Source organism: Notamacropus eugenii, chromosome 2 (genome assembly GCF_028372415.1).
Source record: "Notamacropus eugenii isolate mMacEug1 chromosome 2, mMacEug1.pri_v2, whole genome shotgun sequence".
Taxonomy (NCBI): domain Eukaryota; kingdom Metazoa; phylum Chordata; class Mammalia; order Diprotodontia; family Macropodidae; genus Notamacropus; species Notamacropus eugenii.
The window spans coordinates 241,843,899-241,861,464 of NC_092873.1; the positions used below are offsets into that span (position 1 = coordinate 241,843,899).

At 35.9% G+C, this 17,566-nt stretch overlaps 1 protein-coding gene across 5 annotated transcripts in view; it reads left to right on the forward strand.

The window, feature by feature from the left end:
• PCMT1 (protein-L-isoaspartate (D-aspartate) O-methyltransferase) overlaps positions 1–17,283 on the forward strand; it is a 41,107-nt gene extending 23,824 nt beyond the window's left edge. For 3 of the 5 annotated variants that reach the window (XM_072643685.1, XM_072643687.1, XM_072643689.1), the window contains 4 exons: positions 1,995–2,115; positions 4,432–4,517; positions 10,720–10,889; positions 16,429–17,283. In XM_072643685.1, coding sequence (XP_072499786.1) covers positions 1,995–2,115; positions 4,432–4,517; positions 10,720–10,889; positions 16,429–16,441 — 390 coding nt within the window. In that variant the 3' untranslated portion in view covers positions 16,442–17,283. Of the gene's footprint in view, positions 1–1,994; positions 2,116–4,431; positions 4,518–10,719; positions 10,937–16,428 lie in introns of all 5 variants that reach the window. The other 2 variants (XM_072643686.1, XM_072643688.1) reach the window with 1 other exon arrangement.
• Positions 17,284–17,566: the final 283 nt, after the last annotated feature.

A 17,566-nucleotide genomic window follows, 5' to 3' on the forward strand; every position in this document is an offset into this window, starting at 1 on the left:
TCCTTGTTATTCTAGAGGTCAGTGGATATACACTAACCAACGTTACAAAACGTTTACAAATCAAAATGCCAATTGATTTGTAAGCACTGGAATAACTGCCAGAAAGACTGTATGCAACCAAACACACATTCTGTCCCTCAGTAGAGAACTTGACATTGAAATCCAGATTTTAATCAGAATATTACTTGATGAATATAGAATTAAGGGTTGGATGGTTTTTAAGGAATATTATTATCAAGTTCTTATGCTTTTGTGAATTCTCTTTCTTTCCTCTAGTCATACATAACCATATACTTGCCAAACAGAATAGAATACTTCTTGGCCATTCGGAACACCCCCTTTTCTGATAATACAGGAAAATACTGATAATAGCCTTACTTTCCTTTTCTTTTTTCTATACATCTTGGAGGGGTGGGCACCAATATTTTGTTTATGCACAACATTCCATCATGGGCAACAGCTTAGAGGTAAATTTGCATTGTATTGACTGACATCTAATGTGAAACTCCTTAATTTGTTTTTGTAATACGTGTTTAACTTCAGTCTTTCTGACTTTCATTTCCTAGACCTTGGAGCTTAACTTAATTTTGGTTTTATGTTAGCTCTTGTCAGGGAACTTCTCTGCCAGTGTAGGTCAACACCTTCTCTGCCACCATGGCCTCAGAGAATTACAGAGAGACTTGAGAGGTAAAGTGACTTGTCCCTGGGTCGCACAGCCAGTGTGCATCACAGGCAGAATTTGAACTCAAGTCTTTGTGGTCTCTATTCACTCTACAATGCTGCTTTATACGTGTAGAAAACTGTTAGAAGGTTTTCTGGGTGACTGGAATCCTCATGGCCATGTGGGTAACCTACACACAGATATTTTTCTTTGGTTCTTTCAACTCTAGCTGCCATCAAAAAAGCAAAATCTGAGTGTAGGCAGCATTATAAAGAGGAAGCCTCTTTGGTGGGATCTTCTTGGCTCTAGTCTTAATTGTCACTACATCCTTAATCAAATGTGTGGTGACCAGTAGGTTTATTACTTTTTTGACTTGCTAATAATAGCATATTCTTAAACTTTTCCGAACTGGAACTTTTAGAATATTTTGTCCTATTGATTTTCTTGAAAATTTGCCTAACAGTAGATGTAATAGGAGTAAGGGCAAAGTCTAGCTGATAGTAACCAAATAACAGGAGAAAAATACCTTGACAGATTTTGCTTTACCTTTTATATCCAGATGGCTGTTCTTTCTCTCACTCACCTGTGGAGTTTGGACTGGAAGTCTCTGTTGTGGAGCATTTATGGAGTACAAGTCCTATTATTCTATTCTTACAATAATGTTCACTCTGAGGATTTTGGTTCAGTTAGACTGGGAAGAGGGGTGTAAGCATGAGGGTCTAGTAAGAATGGGGAGTCCAGATTCTCTCCTGTGAGAGGGGGGAGTGTGAGTATGGGGTAGCTAGTAAGAGAAGGCAAGAAAAAGGGAGAATATAGGCAGGAAAACTGGAGAATAAGGGCTCAATATTACTTGCTTTACTGGGCCCTTTGGAGTCTGTATGGGTTGTTCTTTCAGCAGTTGAAATTTATTTCTATGCTATTATCACATTTAAATTCAGTTCTTAAAAGAAGCAGGGTGCAGTAATTGAAGTAAATAATCATTTGCCCCTTTAATGCTGGACAGTACAATTTTTTTGAGTATCACTGTAGTCATACTCAAAATAGAGGAAAACAACTTTGTATGTTTGAAAGTTTTGATTTAACCAAAGCTATTTCACTGCTGTTTTTTTTTTTTAAATAAAGTATCATTGCTTAGAGAAGCTGACCATAAGAAAGACTGAGTCAGATGGTTGACAAAGTATATGCACAAAAATGCTGTGAAATTTTTCTTTGTTGTACAAAAACTATAACTGATTTTTCTCATAACAGTAAAAAATTTTAAATGAGGAAATACATTACTGACATTTCAAGGGAAACAAAAAATACAATAAGCTACCAAATTACTTTTTTTCAGGTTGGTGCTACTGGAAAAGTCATAGGAATTGATCATATCAAGGAGTTAGTAGATGACTCAATAAGTAACGTCAAAAAGGATGATCCAACATTTTTGTCTTCAGGACGAGTCAAACTGGTTGGTGAGTATAAGTGAAACTTTAATAAATATTTTTCCAATTACTTCAAATTTATTAACATTTAAGGCAAATAGAATTTTTAAGATAAAATTTACTTTGGCATTGGAAAGTTTATGTAAATAAATTTAGAGAGAGGAAAAATTTTACTTACCTTTCTTTAAAAGCATTCAGTTTAGTTTTAATGGCAGGTTATATAATGTCTACCCGTTAGTTGTCTTTTCAGTCTAGTTTTGGTTATGTTTTCCTAGAATAAAAATATTAGAAATTTCCACCATTTTGCCAATGGGCAATGGAGACTAAGGACAGAATAAGCACTAGGTTTTAGTCAGCTCGGATTCTGTTATTTAGAAAATAATATGTCCCTGCTTCTCTTGATTGTGTCCATCCTGAAGATTTAACTCTGTACTCTTGAGAGGCACTTTGGTGTAGTAGATATAGTGCTTCACTCAAGTCAGGAAGATGACCTGGGTTTGAGTCTTGCCTCAGACACTAGCTGTGTGACCCTGGGCAAGTCACTTAATTCCTTTGGACCTCAATTTTTTAGTCTGTAAATTGAAGGAGTTAGATTCAGTGATCTCTATGGGCTCTTTGAACTCTAAATCAGTGATTCTGTGGTTGTACGGCTTTTATCTTTGTTTGAAGAAGAAACACAATTGCCACTATACCCTGAATAATACTGAGCACTGTTATGCAGTAGCATCATTAACACATAACTTCACCCATTATCCTAAATTCCAATTGTCTCAGTCCCTTTCATCTCTAAATCCTATTATCTTATGATGGTACATTGTTAGGCCTCTTTCCCTGGATGGCTGTGGCTCCTGCTTTGTCTTCTTTGTTAGAGTGGTTCTGACCCTATCCACTTAGTTTTGTTTCTATGAGTTGACTCCTGTGATGTTGTGTCTAAAATTTTCTTGGAGTCAGTTAATGGCATTAGTTGGCGCATGTCTGGTACTGTTTGGTAATTGAAATATTCTTAATGTTTCTTATTGAATGAATACAAATATACCATTGGAAACCACATGTTTAGAAAGTTCGGTGTCTTTAATTTCATTATTCTAAACAAATGGCTTATCATTAGAAAAAATTACTTTTATTGAAAAATATTGTTATAAAGAGAAGTACAAGACTGTAATTCTTTGAGATTTTTAATAGTTAGATTTATGCAGTAATATGGACTCAAAACTTTAGATGTATATACCAAATTCGTCATCAGAAATATTTACTCAACTCCTAATTCTTCATGCATTATAGTAGTACCATACAAGAACAACTGATCCCTTCACACTAGAGACTTGTAATCTAAGAAAGAAAATACACATGTACAGAGCAAAAAGCAAGTAAAATAAAAACATCAAACGTAAACCTGAATCTAAGGTGTAGTTATCAAAATATAGAAAGAGCAACCGAATTTGGGAATGAGAAGGTAAAGCAGTGGGTTAGAAACTGGAAACTTTTATCATGGGTATTACCTCTTGAGATGTGATGAGGTAAAGGGAAGTAATTTTTCTCTGACCTATTTGGGAAGAGTTAGAATTTTAGAAGTTGTTTAATGATTATTTGACTTACTGTGGGAGGAAGGATAGCATAGGATGTCAGGCTGAACCAAAAGGATAGCAAGTCATTATCAAACATTTGTTAGTCACTATTACATATTTTTCAGGAAAAGATCTTAAACTATATCCTGTGATGGACAGATCCTGGTTTTCAGAATGAAGAAGGAAAATATGTCCTTCAGTATATTTAACAATATGCTTCACCGTGTGTGTGTGTGTGTGTGTGTGTGTGTGTGTGTGTGTGTGTATTGAAAGATAGGAACTTGTGGCCTCAATTGATAGGTATTCATTTTAGAGATAGTAGTTGTTACATTTGGTTTTATCGGAGAGGGGGAGGGACTGGGAAGCATAAAAGATTGGAGACAGTGATAAAGCAAATTGAAAGGCATTCTAAATTACTCAGAGAAAGCAGAGGATGAAAATAGATATGTATTTGTTAGTTATAGGAGAGTTGAGTAACTATTTTGTCCATAAAACATACATTTTTAAAGTAAATTTAAGATCAACTAGTTTTCAACACATGCTAACTCCTGTTAACATTTTTGATAAAAAAGAAAGGTTTGGTGATGGATACTGAACAGAAACTCAAAAATTCCTTCTGATAGATTTGGTTTTAATATAGGAGACACTTTGTGGTAAGGAGAGGAGTCCTTCCCAGTTTTGATCCATGTAAAAATCATACCATGTATACTAAATATGTAGCTTATTATTATAGTTTATTTTATTTGTATACATTTTTAAATGAAACTGTTCTTTCTTCCAGTGGGTGATGGAAGATTGGGATACTCAGAAGAAGCTCCCTATGATGCTATTCATGTAGGAGCTGCAGCTCCCGTTGTGCCCCAAGCAGTAAGCCTTTTGTTTTTGTCTTTTTTTCAATAATTTTCAGTAATTAGATTATTGTCCTGTTTATCATCTGAAGACCAAGCTAACTGAGCTTAAAGAGGCTTATCACTTAGGTTTGCTGTAGAGGATGAATTTTTGTTCCGTAAGAGCTCTTGAAGACAATCTTTTCGATTGTAGAGAGGTTGTGATCTGAGTCTGGAGGGAATATCCACATTGATAAGATCACAGGTCCCGGAAGGCTGTACCCTGCTAGTAGATTTATATAAAGGTGGCTCTTAGTATTTAAAATATAGATTAATTTAACATTTAATTATTTGTTTCACATAACTTTTTATTGAAATAATAATATTACAAATAGACTCTTTATTTTAACAATCTTCTCATGGCACATTTTATTTCAAGTAATATTTGATAAAATCTTAACATAGCCCAGGAATTGGGACAGTCCCTTTAGTGTTCATTGTAAAGGAGACCTGGTAAATTTTAAGGTACTATGTGTACTTCTCATTATGCCATTATCATTATTTGATAATTTACAAAACACTTTCCATATTATTACTTGAGACTGAGGTTGAGAGACTGGCAGAAACAGGAATTTGAATCCACGGTTTCTGCCTTAAGGTCTCAGTTTTCTTCTGCTGTGTCATCCTGCATCTCAGTATCTGCCAGGCACATTACCAGACTCAGTGCTGATAAAAGTATGTGGCTCTTACCCTTCAGAAATTTACAGTTTAGTTGGAAGACAAGACATTGATAGATAGGCCTGACCATGTCCTTCCCATTTCAGGCCCTCCACAGTCTAGTAGCCACCCATTTTTCCAGCCTTTTTTCATACTATCCCCTTTGACAAATTCTACATTCCAACTAAATTGAATGATGAGTCATTCTCCAGATACTATGCTTTCTCTGCAGTTGCAACCCTCCTTTTACAAAAACCACACCTCATGCCTGTAGTAGTATTTGTCTCACATCTCTGCCTTTTAGAAATCTCCTCTTTACGACTCAACTCCTCAGTCTCCTTTGTCCCTAGTTCTTTATGCTTTTCTCCCTTTTTTACATTTCTTTGTGCTTTATTTACTTATATTATACATGTTGCTTTATCCCTGGATAATGGAAAGTGTGTGTGGACAGAGACTGTTGTGGTTTTGTCTTTGGCTTTGTGTTCCCAGCCCCTGAAACAGTGCTGTGAAATTCTTTTTTGTTCAGACCTGTTAAGGGAGCTTCCCCTGTGAGGAGACTGTTGTCAGCAATTCTGTAACCTAAAGTCTTAGAGAGTTGCCCTAGGACACTGAGAAGTTGAGTGACTCTGTAAGGATCACACAGCTATGATGTTTTAGAAGTAGAACTTGACCCCAGGTGGGTTCCGACTTTGAGGCCAACTCTGTCCGCAATACCAGGCTAACTCTTCATGTGGTGAATGTGAGTCACCTAAGGTCCATAGATAGTAAGTTCTATAGGCAGTCAGAGGAAAAAGATTCCTCTGGGCTGATTCCAAGAGACCTGATGGAGGGAGGAGGAGGTGGAACGTGAATTGTACCTTGATGGGTGGACAGGCAGAGAGGAGAGGGGGAGAAGTATTGTAGGCATCCATCAACAAAAAGGCATAGAGATGTGAGTGTATGTAAGACATGTTTGAGGGAAATATTTATTCTAATGGGGTTTAAATGCTACTGTTTAATTTAATCACATCAAAGAAATATTGATAATACTCAGTCATAGTTCTCTACTGTACTTTTTACCCTGGTAGCTAAGGTTTGAGTTTCATATGATTTGCAGTAGTCCTTGATGAATGGTGCCCAACAAAGGTTATTTGAAGACTGAAAAAGTTTTTTCTTTGTAATATGATTCATTCCTTTGTGTGCAGTTGATTTGTTCTTAGTACTTAAGTGTGGTATAATGGAAAGATCATTAGTTTGAGAATCAAAAGACCTATATTTGAATGTGACCTTGGCTACTAAGTAATCTTGGACAAGTCATTTCTCTTTGCATCTCAGTTTGTTTTATCTGAAACAAAAAGGGTTGAATTAGATGTGTAATTCCAGTTCTAACATTATGAGTCTGTGAATTTTAAGGATGTAACAACACTTTAGAATTCCAAGAGCAGCTGATTAGATTTTTTAGAGAAGTACCAAAAACATCCTGGGTTTTTCCTCTTTTGAGGCATCGACACAAATTATCCACCTTTACAATTGAGGCTTTATTTAGTCTAATTATTTTTAAATTTAGTTTTGTTAAAAATTGAGTGGTACAGGCCTTGAGATATCTTCAGTGGTTTTTCATGGGACTCTTTCAACCAGGAGAAAATTTGGATATATAGTTCTCAATTGCTTTTTTTGCGGGGGGAAACCAGTGAGTACTCTTAGACCAACCTCCTCAGGGTGCTGGGGCAGTCCCCTCTCTTGGCTCTGATTACTGTTCAGTTATTTAAGTCATGTCCTACTCTTCATCACCCCATTTGAGATTTTCTTTGCAAAGATTCTGGAGTAGTTTGCCATTTCCTTCTCCAGCTCATTTTACAAATGCGGAGACTAAGGCAAACAGGGTTAAGTGACTTGCCCAGGGTGTCACAGCCAGTACCTGTCTGAGGTCAGATTTGAACTCAGGAGGATGAGGTTTCCTCACTCCAGGCTTGGCACTCTATCCACTGAACAACAACCTCCAGAAATTACTTTGTAAATATTTTGTATTTAGATTTCTGTGTTCATGTTAGTTATTCCCCTCCCTCAAGAAATTACAAACTCCTTGAGGGCTGGGACTGTTGTCTTTTGCCTTTTTTCTATTCACAGTGTCCCTTAATAATAATTGCAGTTAGAGGAAGGGAAATACCCATTTATATAGTATGTACTCTGTGCCAGGCACCAGGTATATACTGTTTTTTACAAATGTTATCTTATTTAGTCTTCACAGCAACCCTTGGAGTTAGGTGCTATTATTATCCCCATTTTATAGTTGAAGAAACTGAGGCAAGCAGAGGTTAAATGACTTACCAGTCACAGAGAGGCCAAATTTGAACTCAGGTCATTTTGACTTCAGGCCTAATGAATTAATGAACAGAGAGGTTCATTGTGCCACCAGCTGTCTCTAAATAAACAGTTTGATAAAGAAAAAAGTGATAAAAACCCACTTGACGTGAGGATTTTAGAAATTACGAGTCAGTGGTATAATTATAGAACATTTGGAGTTTGTGGGAGGCTATCTGCATGTATGTGGAGCTCCCTGAGGAAAGGGGCTATGTTTTACTCATATGTATTACTCAGAGTGACTTGCCTCATTGTAAATACACTCACTAAATACTATATTTGATAAATGAATCATAATGTACTATGTTGAAGTGATAAAAATTGTCTGGTTGTATAAGAAGAGTTCTTCCATTTGGTTTATATTGTTCATTCACATCTATGATTGAATCAATCAATAAACATTCCCAGCTAGGGATACACAAAGAGGCAAAAGGCAGTTCCTGCCTTCTAATGGAGGAAATGCCATGCAGACAAGTGTATGCCAAGTAAGCTAAATACAGTATAAATACACAGTATGAATGGGAGATAATTAACAGAGGGAAAGCGCTATGTAGAGAGATCATATTTTTATGTGCAGTCCCTGTACTAAGGGGTGATGATTGCTCTTCATTTTTCAACTCAACATTAAGTATCTACTGTGTGCAAAGCCCTGTGCTAGTTGCTGGGAGGACCCACAGGTAAAGTAAAAATATTCTGTGTCTTCAAGGAGCTTATATTCTGCTTGGGGGAAACAACGTGGGCTTGCACATACATTAAAACAAAATATATACCAAGTAATTGGGGAGCCTCTGGGAGGGAAAAGATAACTGGCGACTAGGAAAGTACCTGAATTAGGAGGTGGCACTTGAACTGAACCTTGAATAGAATTGGAAATTCCAAGCAGTGGAATTGAGGAGGGAAATGATTCCAGAAATGCAGGAGACAGCCTGAGCAATAGGAAATGTGGTACTGAATTCAGGGAGCGGCATATATACATATACACCTGTTTGGCTAGAACATAGTGTGTGAGGGAGGATTATGGGAAATAAATTTGAAACATTGTGATGAAGCTCTGGAGTCATGGTCAGATTCGTGTCTTGGGAATATTAATGATTTGACAAGAGGAAAGCCTGGAAGCATATATACAAAGAAGAGGCTGTTTGAGTCACCCTGGTGAGAGGTGATGAAGGTTTAAACTAGAAATGGTGGCTGTGTGAGTGAAGGAATGGAACCAGAATTTGCCATTCTTTTTGATGCAAATTTGTGCTGCCTTGTATTGTTGACTTCACTCAAAAGTATGTGCAGTCATTGTATGTATTGTTCTTTTTGTTCTGCTACCTCTACCCTGTATTGTTGATTCATGCAAGTCTCATATTTTTCTTGACATTTTCATAGTCATGGTTCCTTATAGTACAGTAATAATTCCATTATGTAACTATTTCACTTTGTTCAACCTTTCCACCCAAATGGGTACATAATGTGATTTGTTTCTTTTTGCTATTGCATAGTATTGTATTGCTATGAATATTTTGTTATATTTGGAATCTTTTAGTCACTCGCTTCCTGTGACAAGGGTAGAGTGTCTGTGGATCAGAGGGCATGAACAATTTAAGGAACTTTTTTCTTCCATACCTCCAAACTCTTTCCTGAACAGTTTCACTAATTGAATAGTCTGCCAGCAGTTTATTAGTGTGTTTTTATCTTCCCATGGCGCCAGCATCGAATACTTCCACTTTTAAATGTAAGGCAGTACATCCAGTATTGTTTTAAGTTATATTTCTCTTGTGACTAAAGATTTTTAAATTTGGTTTTTTTTTACATATGGTGGTTGACACATTTGTTTTGAAAACTGTCCACATCCTTTGATGACTCTGCTACTGGAGAATGACTTAGTCATGCATGTGTTCATTTTCTGTAAAACTTAGATGTCAGGCTGCATTAAACTGGATGTTTAATGCAATTTTTTCCCCTTAATCCATAACTTTTTTCTTCTAGTGGCATAGATTTTGTGTGTGTAAACACACAAACAAAAAGTTTTTTGTGGGAGGGTGTGACTGCCAGAATTTGATTTAATCCAGGTAGGGAACTCCCAGTGAAGAAACTCCATCCATTGGTACAAATTGCAACTTGTTTGCAACTGGTCCTATATTAGTGACCTGGAGCATGGGAAATTTATGTAAATTGCCTCTGGTTGCACTGCTATCCAGCTCTTTGTTGACCCTAAGGCCAGGCCTCTGTCTGTTAGGCCAGGCTGCCTCTTCTCATTTGATGTGATCAACATTAAAATTTTGTTCTGTCTTTTAGGATATCCATTATTCCTTTGTCTGGGTTTTCATTTTTCTTGTGATCTTATATGTGAAATATATGATCTTCTATCTTATTTTTAATATGATGTTTTATATTTAGATAGTTTATCCCTTTGGAATTTGAGGTACATTGTATAAGACATTAGTATAAAACAGGTGTGCTGAACTTGAGATTTGTTTTAATATCTTGACAACTGCATCTCTATGTAATTATCACCTGTAATCCTATGTATTATGTTTTATACATTTAAAAACAGTATTATGAGAAAGGGGGTTTGTAGTCTTTACCTAACTGCCAAAGGTATCCATGACATAAAAACCTTAAGAACTCCTCTTCTGAATTTACTTTTTGCCAAATTTTCCTAGTCTTTTCAGAAGTTTTCCTTCATTAAAGATTGGAGGAAGGGCAGAATTTAGATAGAGTCTCATAGTTTCTCTGTCTTCCCCCTTTCTGATCTGATCAGACTCTGTTGGGTGCTTAGTTTTCTAGTTTGGGGACTAGAATTTCTGTGGCAGCTTTAGTTTTATATTTAAACAGCCTTTTATATCCATATCCATATATCTTGGGGCCCCAGAACTATCTTTCAGCTTCAGATACTTAAAGTCTCAAAGTACTTCAAATGAGCTGACCAGTGCTTACATTGCCCAGAGATTCATAAACATATAGTTTTGTAGTTTATGCCAGGATATTTAGCTTTTCCCTAACGGGTATCAGTTGGTATACTTGACAACCATTATCTTAAATTCCTGATATATAAAAAAAGAGTAGTTAAAAAAGAAACCCCAGACCTCTGTATATGGTTTGTATAATGTGCTTACAGGCATAGTAAATGGAGTTTTAAAAAGGTGATTGTTGATATCAAATAGATAACTCATGTTTTTATTTTTGCTTTATTTTAGCTAATAGATCAGTTGAAGCCTGGTGGAAGATTGATTTTACCAGTTGGTCCTGCAGGTGGAAACCAGATGCTGGAACAGTATGACAAACTACAAGATGGCAGCGTCAAGATGAAACCTCTGATGGGGGTGATATACGTGCCTTTAACAGATAAAGAGAAGCAGTGGTCCAGGTGGAAGTGATTATCAATTCCACTCTTTCTTCTTCCACACGTACAAGGTGAAAGGGTGTGGATTTTAAGCAGTAAGACTACAAGGGCTACTCTGGTCACCTTTCTGCTACTCCATGCTTTGAAAAGTGGTCCTCTTCATTATGACATCATGAATTTGTTACATTAAAAATGGAGAAAAATCATTGCATGGTCTGCACTTCTTTTGTTTGCCTCATAATTTTGGCAAGTTGGGAAGGCATGTCATGGCATAGTGGGATTTCTGCAGTTGTCTTTTAGGGACTGTATTTCCTTGGAGTTCACTTAAATGCCATAGTGGAGTCAAGCACAAGGATGGTTGAGCTTTGATATCAAATATCGTAGTCTTTATCAAGTTTGTGTCGAGGTTATTTTGGTTTTTGATAGTAAGCTAAGTTTTAAAAATCAGTAAATAAAATGATTGTCATTTTAATAACTATTCATTTATATAGTGTTTTAGGATTTGCATAGTACATTCTTCACAACAACCCTGACATGTAGGTCATATAAATTTGACTTCCCCTACTTTACAGATAAAGAATGGGGATTCTGAAAGGTGAAATGACTTGTCCGTGATCCCAGGCTCAGAATTAGGATCAGAGTGTAAGCTGCTTGATTCTTGTCCAGCCCTCTGTCCCCTAAGTCCTGCTGCCCATGGCCCCTGACTTACACGGAGCAAGCCTTCAGTTTGGTTTGAGTCAGTGCTGAATCTCCCAATTACAAAAACCTGCGAAAGAGTCAAGTACTTAGAAATGAGCCAAAGCTCAGTTCATCCCTCCCTGTGTTCAGGGTTTGTAGTTCTGGTATAGTTCACCATGAACTGCTTTGGTTTCCTCACCTGGGTGTGGTTAGAATAACCTTGCCTTGAACTACAACCCAAACTAATGCCAGGCCTGAAAAGAATAACACTTTCACAGTGCCCTGCTGCTGTTGACAGTTGTAGTAAGAGTGATGGTTCATATAGCTATAGGAATGAACCTCTCAGCAGTTCCACTTTGGTCCTGGTGTATAATGGAGCTATAGAATTCAGTAAGAACTAAAATATGCCAATATTGCCCTCATCAAATCACTGAAACCTGATAATGAGTAGAATTTTGGCATTCGTTAGTCATGAAAACAGTTTTCAGTTTTTTCTCTTGGGGAAACTCTCACAATTAATACTTTGCTGCCTAGAATTTTAAAAAGACACCACAATTTTTTAGAGAGAGTATAATTTTAAAGACCTTCAAACTAAACCAATTTTAAAGGACTTAAGTAAAAGGAAGTTACTGGATTATAACAAAATTATAGGATGTCATAGTAATTGCTAAGTATTTTATGTATATTTCTTAGTATCTTTTCTTTGTTTTTACTATTTTGAAAAAATCCCAAACTTCAGGAGTTAAGACTGTATTTGCTTACTACAGAAACTTTTCTGTGTCTCTTGGGAATAATTTTTTTTAACTTTTCAGTTCCCTATATGTTTTATTTTCATTTAATAGAATTTAATTTTTCCAATGATGTGTAAAGACAGTTTTCAACATTCATTTTTATAAGATTTTGACTTCTAAATTTTTCTCCCCTCTTCAAGACAACAAGCAATACAATATAGGTTATACATGTACAATAATGTTAAACATATTTGGGGGAATGATTTTTAAAGAGTTATAGTTCATTGTAAGTGCACTTTCTTGAAACCAAAGCTATAGATCAAGATACAATATAGTTTAAATGTAAATTTGAAATTTAGAGTATATTACAAAGATAATATAATAAATAATTAAACCTACAGATCATATCCTGTGGGTTAAGCACAAACAAAAATGTTTACTGTTTTAGTTTGTATTTTTGAGGGAGTATTATTACAAAATAAAATACTTCAGAAGTACTGAGAACAGTGAATTTGTTGTCTATATTTGTATCCGAAAGTCCACGCTTCCTTTTAAAATCTAGGTCTGGAACAAACCTAGATAGGTCATCCAGTTGGTTTTTTCCCCCTCCTGTATCTCTTCAGGCAGAGCCACATTTGAGCCATCCTTGTCAGATAAGGATTTTACTCTGTTTTAAAAAGATATTGTGAAGAAACAGTGCTTGTTAACCCTCTTTTGGACTTCAGTGTTTAGCAGCCTTCACTGACACTTTTTTAAAGTTTTTATCTGGTTTAAAGTTCATGGCTTTAAAAAGAAGTGCTCCTTTTTTTTAAACATCACAACCATTTCTCTATATTTGTATTCTCTCTCTCCCCACTAACCTAGTGAATTCCCTGTTTATAATCAAGAAAATCAGTTAAGCAGCACCAATACAAGGACAGTGTCTGACAACACATGTACACACCACTCTGCACCCATGGTCCCCCCACCCTCCAACAAAGGGAGGGAGAGGTGCTTATCCTTTTCCATGAAACCAAGATTGGTTATTATATAATTACATAACATTTGCCTGCTTCTGCTCTGGTTTTGATGAAACTCTTATATTTTCTTCATGGAGATTGAAAGAGTTAATCATTGTCCTTTGGTTGCTTTAGTGCCCTTTGGATTCCTGCATATGATTCCTTTAGTCCTTTAGAAATGTCTTCCCCAGGTTATCTAATCTACCTTTTAAAATCTTCCTCAGGCTTAGTGCTGTAGTCATTTTTATTCCTTTTGGGAACCTTTTTTAAAATTTTCTACATATAAGAAGTAGAGAACTAAAAGAACTGTGTTGTTACATGCTTAAATTTGAGTCCTGGGCCACCACCAATGCGGTGTGATAACCTTAAGTTTCCCTTCTCTGTAAACCTGTTTCCCAGCAGCTGTAATATATAATAGCAAGATATATGTGTAGTACTTAGTACAGTGCTTGTACATAGTAGGTGCTTAATAAATACTTATTCACATCTCTCCCCTTCTCTAACCGTAGAGGCAGCTGGTGGCTTAGTGGATAGAGTTCTGGGTCGGGAATCAGGAAAACTTGAATTCTAATTCAACTTCAGACACTTATTAGTTGTGGGACCCTGGGGCAAGTCACTTAACCTCTGTTTGCCTCATGTTCTTCACCTGTAAATTGCAGCTACCATTCAGGGAATGCCTATTACCCTTTCCCCCTATCAACTTCACTGGATTGTTTGTATTAAATGAGAGTGTATGTCAAGGACTTTAGTTATAAAGTGCTGTGTAAATGTAAGTTATCGTTATTCTTGATCATCTAGAGTAGCTTACCTTTTAGTAACTTTACCGGGAGGCCAAAATCAAGGGAATTCTCATGCCTAACTGGGAAGTACCGTTAGAGAGAAAAAACAGAAGGTAAAAAAGTACGTGGATTCAAGCTCTGTATGTTGAAAGATGCCCCCTGGGTTTCTGGTTCATTTTTAGAGGAAAGGAATGCCAAATTAGGAGGCTTTCTAGTTGTGATTCAGCACATTCAGCCTTACTAACATTTTTCTCAAACTAAAATGTAAAATAAAATGCCACGCTAAGCAGAAATTGATGTTTTGTTAATTATATAGACCTATGCCTGGGTTGAAAAATTAAGGGGTACGTCATTATGATCTGGCCTCTGAATTAGAGATTCGTAGAGTGCAGACAGTGTTTCTTCTATACCTCTGCTCTCTTCCTACTACAGTTAAACAAAAGTTATTGACCAACTGGAGAACAGTTTTTTCATTTATTATTCTCAGTTTAGGAATGCCTTCTGCTTCTTTTGGATTTCCTCATAATGCATCATTCAGTATTTTGCAAAGAATGAATCCTGAGTAAATATGGTTCCAACTGGAAGAATTAACTGAATTCCAGACAATATATGCATTAATTTTACCATGACTTTCTGGTTAAGGGGCTTTTACATTTTTTCCCTTGATAAACACTATTTAATGCTGAATGATAAAATTTTTTTGACTTTTAAGGGCCCCATAAAGATGCAAAGTATAATTAATTAACCTGATAATATTTTACATTTGTGACTATTTTTTAAAACCTTTAAAATTTTAGAAGATATTTTAAACTATCAATGAAGAAATAAAAAATTATACATATAAGCACATCTGACAATATATTAAGAAATTTGCCCCAAAATCACTTCAAGGGGTTTATATAATAGCCATATAAAGCAGTGGCAAATAGCATCATAAAACCTTGCTACCTAGCTCCATAGAAATCTTTATTTTATATTGAGATGTTTTAGAATGAGAGTTTATATAAATTTATTTTTAAAACAGAGGTTATTTTTACTTTACCAAGTTTGCTTTGTAGGTGTTGAAACTTTCAGTGGTTATGAATGCTCTTTAATATCTACTTAGAATTTGCTTAAATTTTTCAAAGCAACTGTTGGGATGAAATTTTCATTTTTTATTTTAATAGACAAGCATTTTAGCTGTATAATTTGCTTAAATATTGGTGCATGTTATTCTAAAAATTAACATTTGTAGCTTAATGTGAATATTTTCAGATTTGTCTTTTGCATGTTATGAAGATGTCTCCTTACCTTTGCAAATACATTCTTTGAAGTTTAAGTATTCTTTCATGTTTACATGCATGCATATGTTTGTGTGATATATAAGCTTAATGAGCTATCATGATAATCAGTTCTTTTAATTAAAATATCTCGTGCTTCTGGCATTAAAAAATGGAATATTGTTAACCATAGAAATAATGGAAATTGGAGCTGATATTTTGTTAGGGAGCAGATAATTAGCACCCCAAGACAAAATAAAATTATGGTATAAAAGAAAGCATTTTTTCCATTTAAATATTTTCAGTCATTATTTAAGAAATTAAAAAAAATTGAGCCAGGGATTATTTCACAGTCATCATATAGAATAAACCTCCCTGAATAAAAATATTATCTATTTAAACTTTAAAAATAGTAATAACCTTCGTATTCTGGTCACTTGGCTCTCTGTCAAATATAAGGCCCTTAGAGAGAGGCTTTTCTGATGGTTCCATTTTAGGTTCCATTTTTTATTCCTTCCTTACTCTCACTGACAGTGTTGGAGGCACAGGGCTGTACCAGGCTGAATGAATGGGGTTTTTTTTGGAGCTGATAGAGCAACTTTATGAAATCAGCTGACAGGTATATTATATGTACAGATGATTCATTTTCTCCAAAACAGTTTGGGTTTAGAAGACCCATTTACCGTTGGTCACAGGACCCTATAAACTAAAACTGAATTAAAGAGGTCGTATTTTATAGACTAATTGAATTCTAGTTATACAAGTTACCACCTTGAGAGTAAAAGTCATTGGCAAGATTATAGTCTATGGCAAATAGTCACATTGTCTCTCAGTTCATGGTCTTGATGGAATAAAGTTACCGTATTTATAATATAAGTCAAAGGACTAACTAAGGGCACTTGAGTTCACATTTCACTGTGGAGTAGCATGAAAGATGTTTGAGATCACTGACATTCATTTTGCTTTGGCTTGAAGTTAAGGCATGTGGCCTTCCTTATCTTTTTTTTTAAAACCATTTTGATATAGTTGGGGACTGGTACATATCTATTAATAACTACACCTAAAATATGAGAAGGCCATACACTTTGGGATTAGTAACTGTGTTTTTTTCTCTGCAGGGATGAATTGTAAAAGCTACATCAATTTGACCCGAATATAATATTACAGTGGATCGCTCATCTCCAGTTCTAAGAGCTTTTTGAAAACCAACAGCATCACAACTTGTTTCAGACTTTGTCACACTGTTATAATCAGCATGAAAATGCGTGGTTTTGTGGGGTTTCCAGTTCTTTTAAAGAAGCACAGTCAATCTGGTAGAGGAGTCAGAGTACACATTTGTGCATTGTTTCTTTTAACATGCCTGCATTTTATGTTCATCTATTTAAAGAAGGGGATTTCTGCAAATCTGAAAAAAACATAGCTTGTGAATTCTGATACTGACTTTGGCGGCGGGGGGGGGGGGGGGGCGGGATTTGGACTCTTTTTTCTCTCTTCTTGGGTCCTTAATTTAGCTCCAGTGTATTCATTGATCAGGTTGCTTCTGTGCATCTAATGACACTATTTACAACATCAGGTTTTCTGTATTCAGATGTCTGTTAGATGCTATTAAGAAAATAGAGATGAGCTTCCTTTTTAAAGCTTTTGACGTGGTGTCATAGAATAGCATGTAGTAGATACAATCAATCAGCTGCTTTGTTACCTTGAAAACCAGTCATTTGTACATACGAAACTTGAAGAGATCAGAGGTGATATCTCTTATACACTTGGCTGTTCAGATTGGACATAACGTACATAGTTCCCCCTTGATCCTGTTTGGAAATGACCGGAGACTTGTAGCTCAGTATTGTTTTTCCTGTTTGTAATTCACTGCTGATAATGTATATGAATTTAACATGCTGTGTAAGCTGTGTCCTAGTTACTGAACAGTTTATGCAGTGCTGCTTTGCCAAATAAAGTTAAAAGCAAAAACACAATGGTGATGGAGTATTTTTGGATTTATTTTCAGTTCTGAATTCTTTCCCTCTCTCCCTACCCCTCCTCGAGAAGACAAGAAAAACAAAACCCATCATAAATATGTCTAGTTATGTAAAACAGATTGTCAGATTTGCCATGTCCTTTCCTTCCCCTCACCCCACGAGAGAATATGCTTCAGTCTGTACTCAGTCCATCAGCTCTTTATCTGGAAGTGCTAACGTGTTTCATCTTGAGTCCTTAGGAATTGTGCTTGGTTGATGAATGGAGCAGTTAAAGTTGATT